The following is a 17,322-nucleotide window of genomic DNA, read 5'->3' on the forward strand; positions in this document are numbered from 1 at the left end:
AGATGGTAGATCAGATCTGAATTAGAGTATCAATGTCACTATGCTCACAGAAAAGAAAAGGAAACGCAGTGACACTCAGGAGAATTTTCTGCTCACAGAGAACATCTAGGAAGCATGTTATTTCCATGACTAAAATATATATGTGTGTGTGTATGGATAGATAGATAGATCTAGACTTGGAAATGAGGCTCTTGATTCAGCTTGATAAAATGCATTTAACAGTAGAAAAAAAACTAGGACTTGGCTGATACAGAGTTTTATGCACAGAAAACAGCAATATTATCAGTGACTTAATAAGTTAATATTTTTATCAATACTTCATTTGGCAGAATTTAAAAAAATACTTGTAATTAATATTGTTAAAATGGCCATACTACCCAAAGCAATCTACAGATTTAATGCAATTCCTATCAAATTACCCATGCCATTTTTCACAGAACTAGAACAAATAATCCTAAAATTCATATGGAACCATAAAAGACCCAGAATTGCCAAAGCCATCTTGAAGAAAAAGAACCAAGTAGGAAACATAACACTCCCAAACATCAGACAATATTGCAAAGCTATAGTAATCAGAACAGCATGGTATTGGCACAAAACCAGACACATGTATCAATGGAACAGAATAGAGAGCCCAGAAATAAACCCACACACCTATGGTCAATTAATCTTCGACAAAGGAGTCAAGAATATACAATGGGGAAAAGTCTCTTCAGCAGGTGGTGTTGGGAAAGTTGGACAGCCACATGTAAATCAATGAAGTTAGAACACACCCTCACACCATACACAAAAATAAACTCAAAGTGGCTTAAGGACTTTAACATAAGACATGACACCATAAAACTACTAGAAGAGATCATAGGCAAAACATTCTCTGACATAAAACTGTACCAAGGTTTTCTTAGGTCAGTCTCCCAAGGCAGTAGAAATAAAAACAAAAATTAACAAATGGGACATAACTAAACTTAAAAGCTTCTGCACAGCAAAGGAAACCATAAACAAAATGAAAATACAGAATGGGAGAAAATATTTGCAAATTATGCAACTGACAAGAGCTTAATTTCCAAAATATACAAACAGCTCATATAGCTCAACAACAACAAAAGAACAACAACCCAATTGAAAAATGGGCAGAAGACTTAAACAGACATTTCTCCAAAGAATAAATACAGATGTCCAATAGGCACGTGAAACTATGCTCAACATTGCTAATTATTAGAGAAATTCAAATCACAGCTACAAAGAGGTACCACCTCACACCAGTCAGAATGGGCATCATTAAGAAGTCTACAAATAACAAATGCTGGAGAGGGTGTGGAGAAAAGGGAACCCTCCTGCACTGTTGGTGGGGATGTAAGTTGGCACAGCCACTGTGAAAAACAGTATGGTCGTTCTCAGAAAACTAAAAATAGAATTACCATATGATCCAGCAATCCCAGTCCTGGGCACGTACCCAGGCAAAACTATAATTCAAAAAGATACATGCACCCCAATGTTCATAGCAGCACTGTTCACAATAGCCAAGACATGGAAACAATCTAAGTGTGCATCTACAGATGAATGGATACAGAAAATGTGGTGCATATATACAATGGAATACTGCTCAGCCATAAAAAGGAATGAAATAATGCCATTTACAGCAACATGGATGCAACTAGAGATTATCATATTAAGTAAGTCAGAAAGAGAAAGACAAATACCATATGATATCACTTATGTATGGAATCTGAAATATGACATAAATAAACCTATCTAAGAAACAGAATCATGGACATAGAGAACAGACCAGTGGTTGCCAGTGGGGAGGGGGTTGGGGGAAGGATGGAGTGGGAGGTTGGGGTTAGCAGATGTAAGCTTTTATATATAAAGTGGGTGGACAACAGAGTCCTATTGTACAGCACAGAGAACTATATTCAATATCCTATGATAAACCATAATGGAAAATAATATTTTTTTAAAAAACGTGTGTATACATATATATATGTAAAACTGAATCACTTTGCTGTATAGCAGAAATTAATACAACATTGTAAATCAACTATACTTCAATTAAAAAATAACAGTAAATAAAATTTAAATGTATATGTACATACTTATATTTGATAGCATGCCCAATCTGGAGAGAGAAGAAAACTTAACCCTTAAAGAAAATAATTATTAAGAAACGAAACTGAGCTATTTGTAATGAGGTGGATAGACCTAGAGTCTGTCATACAGAGTGAAGTAAGTCAGAAAGAGAAAGACAAATACCGTATGCTAACACATATATATGGAATTTAAGAAAAAAAATGTCATGAAGAACCTAGGGGTAAAACAGGAATAAAAACACAGACCTACTTGAGAATGGACTTGAGGATATGGGGAGGGGGAAGGGTAAGCTGTGACAAAGCGAAAGAGAGGCATGGACATATATACACTACCAAACGTAAGGTAGATAGATAGTGGGAAGCAGCCACATAGCACAGGGAGATCAGCTCGGTGCTTTGTGACCGCCTGGAGGGGTGGGATAGGGAGGGTGGGAGGGAGACGCAAAAGGGAAGGGATATGGGAACAGATGTATATGTATGACTGATTCACTTTGTTATAAAGCAGAAACTAATAAAAAAAGAAAATTATTATTAATAAAATGGAGATAATGATCAAAAATAAGAAAGTAAGAAAGGATTAGTGTAGAATACATGTGGGGAAAGAAATAATCTGTATAAATTCAATAGAGACCAACTTGTGCTCTTCACATAGGAGAAAAAGGAATCTGAAAGTCAAACTGAAAGTAATAGTGATTTTTCACTGAGTTAACTGTAAACTGAGTCTCCTGTTCATGACTGTTTGGGCCCTTGTAGGATTATTACATCTGGCATTATGCTCTACACTGTAGGAAATATGTAGGGACTTCTTTTTTAAGTTCAGATAAAAGAAAAAAGGTCAGTCAAGAGATTAAAGAATAAACCAATAAGGAAAGATTAAAGTAATATATTCATTCTCTCATTTCATGAACATTTATTGAGCACACATGTTATGCAAGACACTGTGATGGGCACTGGATGAAAGACATAGTACTTGGATACAAGAAGTTTACAGTCTTAATGGAAGAGACAGATAAGTACATATAGTGTAAGCTATGCTGCAGTGGTAGGAAAGAGGGGCCCCTAACCCCACCTAAGGAGTCGAGGTTTCCTAAAGAGGATGAACTGAATCTTAAAGGCTGAGGGGATTTCCTTTTCTTACAAGATTCCAGACTAAATAATCTGAAGATTCTCCCACTACAAAATACCCAGAAACGCAGAATAAAATCCCTTTAAATGCACAGCAGAGCTTACAAAAATGCAGGGTAGTTATCTGAGGGCCAAAACAAACACAGCTAAGAAACAAACTATAATATTAAGCCTTAAATTTTTAATAAGCCCAAAGCTTTAAAAAGAAAATGGTAAGTTTAAACCAACACTTGGCTGCCGTGAAAGGAAGGATTGGCCATTCTCAGTACCCATGAGGTAGAGATCTCTCTAAAAACAGCAACCACCATCAGGAAGAAGTAGACTTTAAAACTCTGCCCACCAACACAGAGTTGACGTGGAGAGTTTTTCTTGGCCTGTACTCCAATCCCAGGAGTGGGAGGTGGGATCGAGAGAGGTTTGCCCTTTTTAAATTTACACTATTGGATTACCACACGTACCACACCTTACCCAATCACCTTTCCCCACGTTCCCCATGCTCCCCACACTTGCTACACCTCAGACAGCCCTGCTACGTTATTCTTTATCCCATAAATATGCTAGCCCCTTGTCTTCCAGGAGCCAAATTTGAGATTTGTTCTCCTGTCTTCTCCTTGGCTGCCTTGTGAATAAGCACTGTCTTCGCTGCAAACCTTGGGTGTTTCAGCATTTTGGCTTGCTGTGTTTCTGACAAAGGGAACCTGGCTTGGATAAATCTCCCAGCAGAGAGAAATCCAAGACACCAGTTAGATTTTTACAACATTTGTCTATGCCATGTGGCTGACAGTGTCTTGGTGCTCCAGTCAGGTGTCAGGCATGAGCCTCTGAGGTGGGAGAGCCGAAATCAGGACATTGGACCACCAGAGACCTCCTGGCCCCACATAATATGAATCGGCAACAGCTCTCCCACAGATCTCTGTCTCAACGCTAAGACCCAGCTCCACTCAAAAACCAGCAAGCTGCAGTGCTGACACCCCAAAACACACCACTGGACACGGTCTGGCCCACCAGAAAGACAAGATCCAGCCTCATCCACCAGAACACAGGTACCAGTCCCCTCCACCAGGAAGCCTACATAACCCACTGAGCCAACCTTACCCACAGGGGGCAGACACCAAAAACAATGGGAACTACGAACCTGCTGCCAGCGAAAAGGAGACCCCAAACACAGTAAGTTAAGCAAAATGGCAAGACAGAGAAATATGCAGGAGATGAAGAAGCAAGGTAAAAACCCACCACACCAAACAAATGAAGAGGAAATAGGCAGCCTACCTGAAAAAGAATTCAGAGTAATGATAGTAGAGATGATCCAAAATCTTGGAAATAGAATGGAGAAAATACAAGAAACGTTTAACAAGGATACAGAAGAACTAAAGAGCAAACAAACAACGATGAACAACACAATAAATGAAATTAAAAATTCTCTAGAAGGAATCAATAGCAGAATAACTGAGGCAGAAGAACAGATAAGTGACCTGGAAGATAAAATAGTGGAAATAACTACCACAGAGCAGAATAAAGAAAAAAGAATGGAAAGAATTGAGGACAGTCACTGAGAACTCTGGGACAACAGTAAACACACCAACATTCGAATTATAGGAGTCCCAGAAGAAGAAGAGAAAAAGAAAGGAAATGAGAAAATATTTGAAGAGATTATAGTTGAAAACTTCCCTAATATGGGAAAGGAAATAGTCAGTCAAGTCCAGGAAGCTCAGAGAGTCCCACACAGGATAAATCCAAGGAGAAATACGCCAAGACACATATTAATCAAACTATCAAAAATTAAATACAAAGAAAAAATATAAAAAGCAACAATGGAAAAGCAACAAATAACGTACAAGGGAATCCTCATAAAGTTAACAGCTGATCTTTCAGCAGAAACTCTGCAACCCAGAAGGGACTGGCAGACATATTTAAAGTGATGAAAGGGAAAAACCTACAACCAAGATTACTCTACCCAGCAAGGATCTCATTCAGATTTGATGAAGAAATTAAAACCTTTACAGACAAGCAAAATCTGACAGAATTAAGCACCACCAAACCAGTTTTACAACAAATGCTAAAGGAACTTCTCTAGGCAGGAAACACAAAAGAAGGAAAAGACCTACAATAACAAACCCAAAACAATTAAGAAAATGGTAATAGGAACATACATGTTGATAATTACCTTAAATGTAAATGGATTAAATGCTCCAACCATAAGACCTAGACTGGCTGAATGGATACAAAAACAAGATCTGTATATATGCTATGTACAGGACACCCACTTCAGACCTAGAGACACGTACAGGCTAAAAGTGAGGGGATGGGGCTTCCCTGGTGGCGCAGTGGTTGAGAGTCTGCCTGCCAATGCAGGGGACACGGGTTCGTGCCCCGGTCGGGAAGATCCCACATGCTGCGGAGCGGCTGGGCCCATGAGCCATGGCTGCTGGGCCTCCACATCCGGAGCCTGTGCTCCGCAACGGGAGAGACCACAAGAGTGAGAGGCCTGCGTACTACAAAAATAAAAATAAAAATAAAAATAAAAGTGAGGGGATGGAAAAAGGTATTCCATGCAAATGGAAATCAAACTAAAGCTGGGGTAGCAATTTCTCATATCAGAAAAAAATAGGCTTTAAAATAAAGACTATTACAGGAGACAAAGAAGGACACTACATAATAAGGGATCAATCCAAGAAGAACATATAACAATGTAAATATTTATGCACCTAACATAGGAGCACCTCAATACATAAGGCAAATGCTGACAGCCATAAAAGGGGAAATCAAGAGGAACACAATAATAGCGGGATTTTAACACCCCACTTTCACCAATGGACAGATCAAAATGAAAATAAATAAGGAAGCACAAGCTTTAAATGATACATTAAACAAGTTGGACTTAATTGATATTTATAGGACATTCCATCCAAGAACAACGGGATACACTTTCTCCTCAAGTGCTCATGGAACATTCTCCAGGATAGATCACATCTTGGGTCACAAATCAAGCCTTGGTAAATTTAAGAAAATTGAAAACGTATCAAGTACCTTTTCCAACCACAACACTATGAGACTAGATATCAATTACAGGGGGAAAAAACCTGTAAAAAATACAAACACATGGAGGCTAAACAATATGCTACTAAATAACGAAGAGATCACCGAGGAAATCAAAAAATACCTAAAAACAAATGACAATGAAAACACGATGGCCCCAAACCTATGGGATACAGGAAAAGCAGTTCTAAGAGGGAAGTTTGTAGCAATACAATCCTACCTCAAGAAACAAGAAAAATCTCAAACAACCTAACCTTACACCTAAAGCAATTAGAGAGAGAAGAACCAAAAAACCCCAAAGTTAGCAGAAGGAAAGAAATCATGAAGATCAGATCAGAAATAAATGAAAAAGAAATGAAGGAAACAGTAGCAAAGATCAATAAAACTAAAACCTGGTTCTTTGAGAAGATAAAGTTGATAAACCATTAGCCAGACTCATCAAGAAAAAAGGGAGAAGACTCAAATCAATAGAATTAGAAGTGAAAAAGGAGAAGTAACCACTGACAATGCAGAAATACAAAGGATCATTACTACAAGCAACTCTATGCCAATAAAATGGACAACCTGGAAGAAGTGGACAGATTCTTAAAAAGCACAACCTTCCGAGACTGAACCAGGAAGAAAAAGAAAACATAAACAGACTAATCACAAGCACTGAAATTGAAATTGTGATTAAAAATCTTCCAACATACAAATGCCCAGGACCAGATGGATTCACAGGTGAATTCTATCAAACATTTAAGGAAGAGCTAACACCTATCCTTCTCAAACTCTTCCAAAATATAGCAGAGGGAGGAACACCCCCAAATTCCTTCTAACAGGCCACCATCATGCTGATACCAAAACCAGACAAAATGTTACAAAAAAAGAAAACTACAGGCCAGTATCACTGAGGAACACAGATGCAAAAATCCCCAACAAACTACTAGCAAACAGGATCCAGCAGCACATTAAAAGGAACATACACCACGATCAAGTGGGGTTTATCCCAGGAATGCAAGGATTCTTCAATATATGTAAGTCAATCAATGTGATACACCGTATTAACAAATTGAAGGATAGAAAGCATATGATAATCTCAATCGATGCAGAAAAAGCTTTCAACAAATTTCAGCACCCATTTATGATTAAAAACTCTCCAGAAAGTAGGCATAGAGGAAACTTACCTCACCATAATAAAGGTCACATATGACAAACGCACAGCCAACATCGTTCTCAGTGGTGAAACACTGAAACGATTTCCACTAAGATCAGGAACAAGACAAGGTTGCCCACTCTAACCACTATTATTCAGCATAGTTTTGGAAGTTTTAGCTACAGCAATCATAGAAGAAAAAGAAATAAAAGGAATCCAAATCAGAAAAGAAGAAGTAAAACTGTCACTGTTTGCAGATGACATGATACTATACATAGAGAATCCTAAAGATGCTATCAGAAAACTACTAGAGCTATTCAATGAATTTGGTAAAGTAGCAGGATACAAAATTAATGCACAGAAATCTCCTGCATTCCTATACACTAATGATGAAAAATCTGAAAGAGAAAATAAGGAAACACTCCAATTTACCACTGCAACAAAGAGAATAAAATACCTAGGAATAAACCTACCTAAGGAGACAAAAGACCTGTATGCAGAAAACTATAAGGCACCGTTGAAAGAAATTAAAGATGATACCAACAGATGGAGAGAAATACCATGTTCTTGGACTGGAAGAATCAACATTGTGAAAATGACTATACTACCCAAAGCAATCTACAGATTCAGTGCAGTCCCTTTTAAACTACCAATGGCATTTTTCACAGAACGAGAACAAGAAATGTCACAATTTGTACTGAAACACAAAAGACCCAGAATAGCCAAAGCAATCTTGAGAAAGAAAAAGGGAGCTGGAGGAATCAGGCTCCCTGACTTCAGAGTATACTACAAAGCTACAGTAATCAAGACAGTATGGTACTGGCACAAAAACAAACACAGATCAATGGAACAGGATAGACAGCCCAGAGATAAACCCATGCACATATGGTCACCTTATCTTTGAAAAAGGAGGCAAGAGTATACAGTGGAGAAAAGACAGCCTCTTCAATAAGTGGTGCTGGGGAAACTGGACAGCTACATGGAAAAGAATGAAATTAGAACACTTCCTAACACCATACACAAAAATAAACTCCAAATGGATTAAAGACCTAAATGTAAGGCCAGACACTATAAAACTCTTAGAGGAAAACATAGGCAGAACACTCTGTGACATATATCACACGCAGCAAGATCCTTTTTGACCCACCTCCTAGGGAAATGGAAATAAAAACAAAAATAAACAAATGGGACCTACTGAAACTTAAAAGGTTTTGCACAGCAAAGGAAACCCTAAACAAGACAAAAAGAGAACCCTTAGAATGGGAGAAAATATTTGCAAATGAAGCAACCGACAAAGGATTAATCTCCAAAATATACAAGCAGCTCATGTAACTCAATATCAACAGAACAACCCAATCCAAAAATGGGCAGAGGGCTTCCCTGGCGGTGCAGTGGTTGAGAGTCTGCCTGCCGATGCAGGGGACATGGGTTCGTGCCCTGGTCTGGGAAGATCCCACATGCCGTGGAGCAGCTGGGCCCGTGAGCCATGGCCGCTGAGCCTGCGCGTCCGGAGCCTGTACTCTGTAACGGGAGAGGCCACAACAGAGGCCCGCGTACCGCAAAAAAAAAAAATGGGCAGAAGACCTAAAGAGACATTTCTCCCAAGAAGATATACACATTGCCAACAAACACATGAAAGGATGCTCAACATCATTAATCATTAGAGAAGTCCAAACAAAAGTACAATGAGATATTATCTCACACCAGTCAGTATGGCCATCATCAAAAAATCTACAAACAATAAATTCTGGAGAGGGTGTGGAAAAAAGGGCACTCTTTTGCACTGTTGATGGGAATGTAACTTGATACAGCCACTATGGAGAACAGTGTGGAGGTTCCTTAAAAAACTAAAAACAGAACTACCATATGACCCAGCAATCCCACTACTGGGCATATACCCTGAGAAAGCCGTAATTCAAAAAGAGTCATGTACCACAGTGTTCACTGCAGCACTACTTACAATAGCCAGGACTTGGAAGGAACCTAAGTGTCCATGAACAGATGAATGGGTAAAGAAGATGTGGCACATATATACAATGGAATATTACTCAGCCGTGAAAAGAAATTGGATTATTTGTTGTGAGGGGATGGACCTAGAGTCTCAGAGTGAAGTAAGTCAGAAAGAGAAAAACAAATACCGTAAGCTAACACATATATGGAATCTAAAAAAAAAAAAAAAAAATACCTAGGGGGCAGGACAGGAATAAAGATGCAGACATAGAGGATGGACTTGAGGACACGGGGAGGGGGAAGGGTAAGCTGAGACAAAGTGAGAGTGGCACTGACATATATACATTACCAAATATTAAATAGATAGCTAGTGGGAAGCGGCTGCATAGCGCAGGGAGATCAGCTCAGTGCTTTGTGACCTCCTAGAGGGACGGGATAGGGAGGGTGGGAGGGAGACGCAAGAGGGTGGCCTATGGGGATGTATATATGTGTGTGTGTATATATATATATATATATATATATATATATATATATAGCTGATTCACTTTGTTATTTAGCAGCAACTAACAACAATGTAAAGCAATTATACTCCTATAAAGATGTTAAAAAAATAATTTACACTACTTAAGTGTTCAAAAGTCCCCAAGCTAAGAAATCAACATAGGGATATCAGACTGCTAATATCTCCGTAGTGTCTGGCAGAAACAAAAGCAAAATCATTCTGGAGGGACAGAATCTCAATCCAGAGAATACAGCACAGAATTTTTCATGGATAAAACCCCACTTAAAATGAATTTACAGTCTAAAATTATAAAGCACACAGGAAGCAATCAATAATACTCAAATCTCAGGCAGCACCACAAACATCACATGTAGCACCACCTGCTTCCTCTCCCTAAGCTCAAATAAAAGAAATCTAGGGACTATAGGTCTACTTAAAATGGTTAAATATATCAAAGATGACCTTTAAAATAGGAGAAAAGAGCAAAACACCATAAGGTTGGAGGATAGTTTTCAAGCAGAGTGAAGAGCATTTACAGCTGTGGGAGTCCAGATAGGTATTCTTACTGGGAATCAGCAGTCACAAAATTGGGAGGAAGATGACCAAGGCTTGGGTCACAAATTGCCTTGAGTTCTATATTAGTCAGGACTCTTGTTTGCAAGTGACAAAAAGATCACATTTGCCTAGAGGGTATTTTGTTGTTTGCTCACCTAACCAAGGAAGGCAAGGACATACCTGGAATGACAAGAACCAGAGACTCACACTCTCTGGATCTTTCACCACTACTTTCTTCTTTGTGGATACTTCATTCTCTCCTACCGCAGACCAGTTTTCTCCAAAAAGTGGAGAACAGTGCTACTTGTATAGGTTTTTGGCCCACATCTTTTACTTTTTTTCTTTTATAAAAAATTGTGTTAAGATATACATGAGAAAATTAACTACTTTAAGCATTTTTAGGTGCACAGGTCAGTGGCATTAAGTACATTCACATTGTGTGCAACCATCACCACTACCCATCTCCAGAACGTTTTCATCATCCCATACTGAAACTCTGTACCCACTGAACAATAACTCCCCATTCCTCCCTCCCTCCAGCCCCTGGTAACCACTATTCTATTTCTGTCTCTCTGAATTTGACTTCTCTAAGCACTTCATATAAGTGGAATGATACAATATTTATCTTTTTGTATCTCTTTATTCACTACACCATTTTCTTTTGACCAGAGAGCAAAAGACCTTCTCTGCATACACACTTCTGTCTCCTAGCTCCATTTTTTTAAATCCTGAGAGAAAACTCTAATTGATTTGGCTTGAGTGACTTGCTTACTTTTAGTCCAGGAGGATGATGGATGCTATGATTTGCTCAGCTTGTGTTCCATGGCTACCCTAGACTCTTACTCAACTGTCTGTGTGTACATATCTTCTCATAAAGTTCTTCCTTGTTCTTTCTATCTAAAATAGCATCCCACATCACGCTAGACTCTATTATGCCTTTTTTTTTCAGAGCACATATCACTACCTATTATAGGATAGATTTATTTGCTTACTACTTCACCTATCACTAGAATGTAAGATTTATAACATGAGAGACCTTCTCTGTTTTTGTCACCTTTTTATTCCCAGTACCTAGAACAGTGCCTGGGCCATAGTAGGAGCTCAATAAACATTTTTAATTAATTAGTTGGAAGTTGGGGTGGAGATAGAGATTTAGTATTCATTGGTCAAAGTGACTAAAATAAATTAAGTATGCTTCCACCTCTCTAGTGAAGGTAAGCAATTACAAATAGAATGAAACTGAACTTTGAGTATATATGAACACAGTGATTAAACAAGAAAGTTATGCACAAATAGCAAGAGAACTAGTTTCTAAAGAGGATAATTGTGGAAAATATAACCTTGCATGATGGATGCATGAGTTAGAGTCCTGAAACTGCAATAGATTAAACTCTGAAACTGCTTTCTGTTGCCGGGCATTTAAGCTATAAATGTGAATGTATAAACCCATCAGATGTGTGTACCCATACACACACACACACACACACACACACACACACACACACACACATACACATACACATATACTTTTACAGATTAACTCTGTAAACTAGCAAAGCAGATATGAGTCTAAAGCCATAATGGGCAGTGCCGTTCTTTCAAAACTGCCCTTGGCCATAGTCAGGCAAGGCAAGTCCATATACTCTGGAGTACAACTTCACACTGTTGTGCTGCCCCACATAATCATCTCTTCAATCCTGTTTACTGTAGCTGCCTCAGCTCTCTTCTCTTACCTGCCCTTAACCTCAAGGGCAGGGCAAGGCAGAGAGGAGCTGGGAGCAAAGTAGGGGCTGTATTGAAAAACAAAAAAGTAGTAGGCAAAAATTATCTCTTCCTGACTTCTTGATGCTGCTTTCCATCTTTTACTCCCCTTAGAGTTTATTATTATCCTTATGATGTTTAATGGGCATCCCAAATGTAGCCACTGTTGCACCTCAGACGAGTCTACCCTACTCACGGGGTTCTTCAAAATTACTTCTTTCATATCTCCTCCCACCCACCCACCCCTCACCTCCAAATCCAATGAGAACTCTTATTCCCTGGTAGGAAACAGTTTAATTAAACTGTATTGCCTCAAAGTTGTTTCCCTACCCCCACCAGCTGTTATCCCTGCCAAGCTTCTCTAGGTGTTAAAAAGCCCTTAAGGCATGACTTTTTTCTTACTACCTGTCTGAACCAGAAAGTAAGCTCTCTGTGACAGCTTTTTGCTTTTCTTCGTAGGAGATTAAATAGAAAGAACCACACCCAAAACCTTCTGGGAGCCAACTGCCACATTCAGCTTTTAGGAAATGGGGAAGGTAGATATGGCTTGTCCAAGAGTAGTTGATTTAAATCATAATACCACCCTGTCTCAGTTATTCACAATAATGGTTAATCATTTAATTTTAATTACCAGGGGCTTAATAATGGCCATGCACATACTAAATGCATATCAACCAAACTACTAAATTCTACTTTTCACCTGTACTTAATCCTGATTATGTGTTGCTCATGTAATGTGATCACCTGCTCTCAGCTTAAGAAATATCTTTGCTCAGATGGAAAGATATACCATGTTCTTGGATTGGAAGAATCAACATTGTGAAAATGACTATAATAGCCAAGGCAATCTACAGATTCAATGCAATCCCTATCAAATTACCAATAGCATTTTTCACAGAACTAGAACAAAAAAGTTTTAAATTTGTACAGAAACACAAAAGACCCTGAATAGCCAAAGCAATCCTGAGAAAGAAAAACAGAGCTGGAGGAATCAGGCTCCCTGACTTCAGACTGTACTACAAAGCTACAGTAATCAAAACAGTATGGTACTGGCATAAAAACAGAAATATAGATCAGTGGAACAGGATAGAAAGCCCAGAAATAAACCCACACAGCTGTGGTCAATTAATCTATGACAAAGGAGGAAAGAATATACAATGGAGAAAAGACAATCTCTTCAATAAATGGTGCTGGGAAAACTGGACGGCTACATGTAAAAGAATGAAATTAAAACACTCCCTAACACCATACACAAAAATAAACTCAAGATGGATTAAAGACCTAAATGTAAGACCGGATACTACAGAACTCTTAGAGGAAAACCCAGGCAGAACACTCTTTGACATAAGCTGCAGCAATATCTTTTTGGATCCACCTCCTAGAGTAATGAAAATAAAAACAAAAATAAACAAATGGGACCTAATTAAACTCAAAAGCTTCCGCACAGCAAAGAAAGCCATAAACAAAATAAAGAGACAACCCACAGGATAGGAGAAAATATTTGCAAATGAAGCAACCGACCAAGGATTAATCTCCAAAATTTACAAACAGCTCATTCAGCTCAATATCAAAAAAAAAAAAAAAAAACAACCAAAAAGTGGGCAGAAGATCTAAATAGACATTTCTCTAAAGAAAGACATACAGGGGCTTCCCTGGTGGCGCAGTGGTTGAGAGTCTGCCTGCCGATGCAGGGGACACAGGTTCGTGCCCCGGTCCGGGAAGATCCCACATGCTGCGGAGCGGCTGGGCCCGTGAGCCATGGCCGCTGAGCCTGTGCATCCGGAGCCTATGCTCCGCAACGGGAGAGGCCACAACAGTGAGAGGCCCACGTACCACAAAAAAAAAAGAAAAAAAAAAAGAAAGACATACAGATGGCCAAAAAGCACATGAAAAGATGCTCAACATGGCTAATCATTAGAGAAATGCAAGTCAAAACTACAATGAGGAATCACCTCACATCAGTCAGAATGGCCATCATCAAAAGTCTACGAACAATAAATGCTGGAGAGGGTGTGGAGAAAAGGGGACCCCTCCTACACTTCTGGTGGGAATGTAAACTGGTACAACCACTATGGAGAGCAGTGTGGAGGTTCCCTAAAAAACTAAGAACAGAGCTACCATATGATCCAGCAATCCCAGTCCTGGGCATATATCTGGAGAAAACCATGGTTTGAAAGGATACATGCACCCCAGTGTTCATTGCAGCACTGTTTACAGTAGCCAAGACACAGAAGCAACCTAAGTGTACATCAACAGAGGAATGGATATAGAAGATGTAGTACATATATACAATGGAATATTAGCCATAAGAAATGAATGAAATAGGGCTTCCCTGGTAGCGCAGTGGTTGGGAGTCCGCCTGCCGATGCAGGGGACACGGGTTCATGCCCCGGTCCGGGAGGATCCCACGTGCCATGGAGCGGCTGGGCCCGTGAGCCATGGCCGCTGAGCCTGCGCATCCAGAGCCTGTGCTCCGCAGCGGGAGAGGCCACAACGGTGAGCAGCCCGCGTACCGCAAAAATAAAAAAAAAAGAAATAATGCCATTTGCAGCAACATGGATGGACCTAGAGATTATCATACTAAATGAAGTCAGAGAAAGACAAATATCATATGTTATAACTTATATGTGGAATCCAAAAAATGATACAAATGAACTTATTTACAAAACAGAACAGACTCAGAGATTTCAAAAACTTATGTTTACCTAAGGGGAGAGGCAGGGGGAGGGATAAATTAGGAGTTTGAGATTAACGTAGACACACTACTATATATAAAATAGATAACCAACAAGGACCTGCTGTATAGCACAGAGAACTCTACCCAATATTCTATAATAACCTATATGGGAAAAGAATCTGAAAAACAATAGATATAGGTATACATATGACTGAATCACTTCACAGTACACCTGAAACTAACAACATTGTAAATCAACTATACTCCAATATAAAATAAAAATTAAGTTAAAAGAAAGAAATAGCATTGCTAAAAAAGACTTATCTGTGCTATAACTAGTTTATATAGTTAGAGTATCTTGGTTTTAAAGGAATAAAAAAATTAACTGAACAGTTGGAGTTTCCTGAGTATATGTGGGAACTTTTGTCTTTAACAACTTGTAGGACTTTGTGTGCCTTGAAATCACATTTCTTTATGATATTTGATATGATTGGGAAACCTAGTGTTATAAGCCTGGAATCAGTGAATCTTTGAAAAGGGATTAAAAAGCTACTAACTCTTACTGTAAATCATAGACTTCTTAGATAGATTTTGGGAATGTGCTTAGGAAAAACCGCTATAATACTAGCAAGATAAGTGATATACAGAGTCCATTTTTCTGCCACTAACTGCAGATCTGGTCATCCTGTCACTCTAATTGTAGCTGCTGCAGTGTACAAGTCACTATTCAGCATTCTCCTTTTCTCCTAGATGGAGAGTTTGGTCAAAAGTTACTGTGAGGCTCAAAGAACTGACTTCTTTTCCTGTATCTGTTAAACCTATGGAACTTTGGTATATCATCATATATATTTGCTGTAGCTTATGTACCTCCATACTTTTGCAATAACTTAGGTTCTAAAATATATTGTTTGTTTCTTTTATAGGACAATGAAGGTCAAACAGCTCTACATTATGGTAAGATGCTTTTAAATTATTACTAATTATATTTGACTTTTCTCTATTTGTTTATCTCAATTTTGTCCAGCCCAACACAGTGCTTAGAAAAATGCCTAGCCACTAGCAGAAATACAGTAACTAAAAAAAAAAAAGAAAAAAAACAGATTAATAACCTGTAAAGTTGGAGATATGTTAAAATTCTTATGGACACATTCACAGTAAATTGAGCATTTCTATACAATCAACAGAAATGGAGGCTCCTCCAATCCCCTTTTGAAAATTTTTTATTTCATTCTTGCTACTGTCAGTGACAAGTAAGATGCTAATCACTGTCACTTAGGGGCTAGAATCTCTCCTATAAGAAATGCTTTCTTGTGGCCCCCACTCACTGCAACTGGAGAAAGCCCGCGTGCAGCAATGAAGACCCAACGCAGCCAAAAATAAAATAAAATAAAATAATTTATTAAAATATATATATACATATCAGTAAGAATTTATAATCCTGGGCCATTAGTAGGGAAGACAATAAAATTTTCTACCAAAAAAAATGCTTTCTTGATGTAGCTGAAGTGAAGAAAAATAGATTTTATTTTTTAACTTATTTCCCCTATTAACTGATTAGCGTGGTTAACTAATCTTCACTTAAGTAATCTGTAAAATAGAGGATAATCTGTAATGGAAATAATATGGCTCTCAAAGAGCTACTGGGTAATTTCAGTGAGATAAAAGATATTGAAGTATTTTGTAAACTATAAGGTACCGAAAAAGTGTTGTTACTTTTAATCTATTTGGGTGTGAATATGGTTGAATAAAAGACAGCCATCAATATTTAAACCCGAATATATCAAGAACATCTCCCAGGGGCTTCCCTGGTGGTGCAGTGGTTGAGAGTCCACCTGCCGATGCAGGGGACACGGGTTCGTGCCCCAGTCCGGGAAGATCTCACATGCCGCGGAGTGGCTGGGCCCGTGAGCCATGGCTGCTGAGCCTGCGCATCCGGAGCCTGTGCTCCGCAACGGGAGAGGCCACAACAGTGAGAGGCCCGCATACCGCAAAAAAAAAAAAAAAAAAAAAAAAAAAGAACACCTCCCAGTCAGTAAGAAAGACAATCAGGGCTTCCCTGGTGGTGCAGTGGTTAAGAACCTGCCTGCCAACACAGGGGACATGGGTTTGAGCCCTGGTCCAGGAAGATCCCACATGCTGCAGAGCAACTAAGCCCATGCGCCACAACTACTGAGCCTGTGCTCTAGAGCCCACAAGCCACAACTACTGAGCCCGTGCACCACAACTACTGAAACCCGCGCCTAGAGCCCATGCTCCACAACAAGGAAAGCTACTGCAATGAGAAGCCTGCGCACCACAACGAAGAGTAGCCCACGCTCACCACAACTAGAGAAAGCCCATGTGCAGCAATGAAGACCCAACACAACCAAAAATAAATAAATAAAATAAATAAATTTATTTAAAAAAAAGACAATCAAATGGAAAAAATAGACTCCGAAAAACAGATAGTCAGCTCACATATGGGAAGAGCCAAATAACCGATAAACAAGATGCT

The 17,322-nt window shown here is 39.0% G+C and overlaps 1 protein-coding gene across 2 annotated transcripts in view; it reads left to right on the forward strand.

The window, feature by feature from the left end:
• The window catches only part of ACBD6 (acyl-CoA binding domain containing 6), a gene marked incomplete at its 3' end in the record, with an annotated part of 230,170 nt that overhangs the window by 186,513 nt on the left and 26,335 nt on the right, over nt 1-17,322 (forward strand). For both annotated transcript variants that reach the window (XM_079697808.1, XM_079697807.1), the window contains one exon: nt 15,752-15,782. In XM_079697808.1, the coding sequence (XP_079553934.1) occupies nt 15,752-15,782 (31 nt within the window). The remainder of the gene's footprint in view (nt 1-15,751; nt 15,783-17,322) is intronic.

The sequence above is a fragment of the Hyperoodon ampullatus genome (assembly GCF_949752795.1).
Source record: "Hyperoodon ampullatus genome assembly, chromosome: 2".
In the NCBI taxonomy this organism is placed as follows: Eukaryota; Metazoa; Chordata; class Mammalia; order Artiodactyla; family Ziphiidae; genus Hyperoodon; species Hyperoodon ampullatus.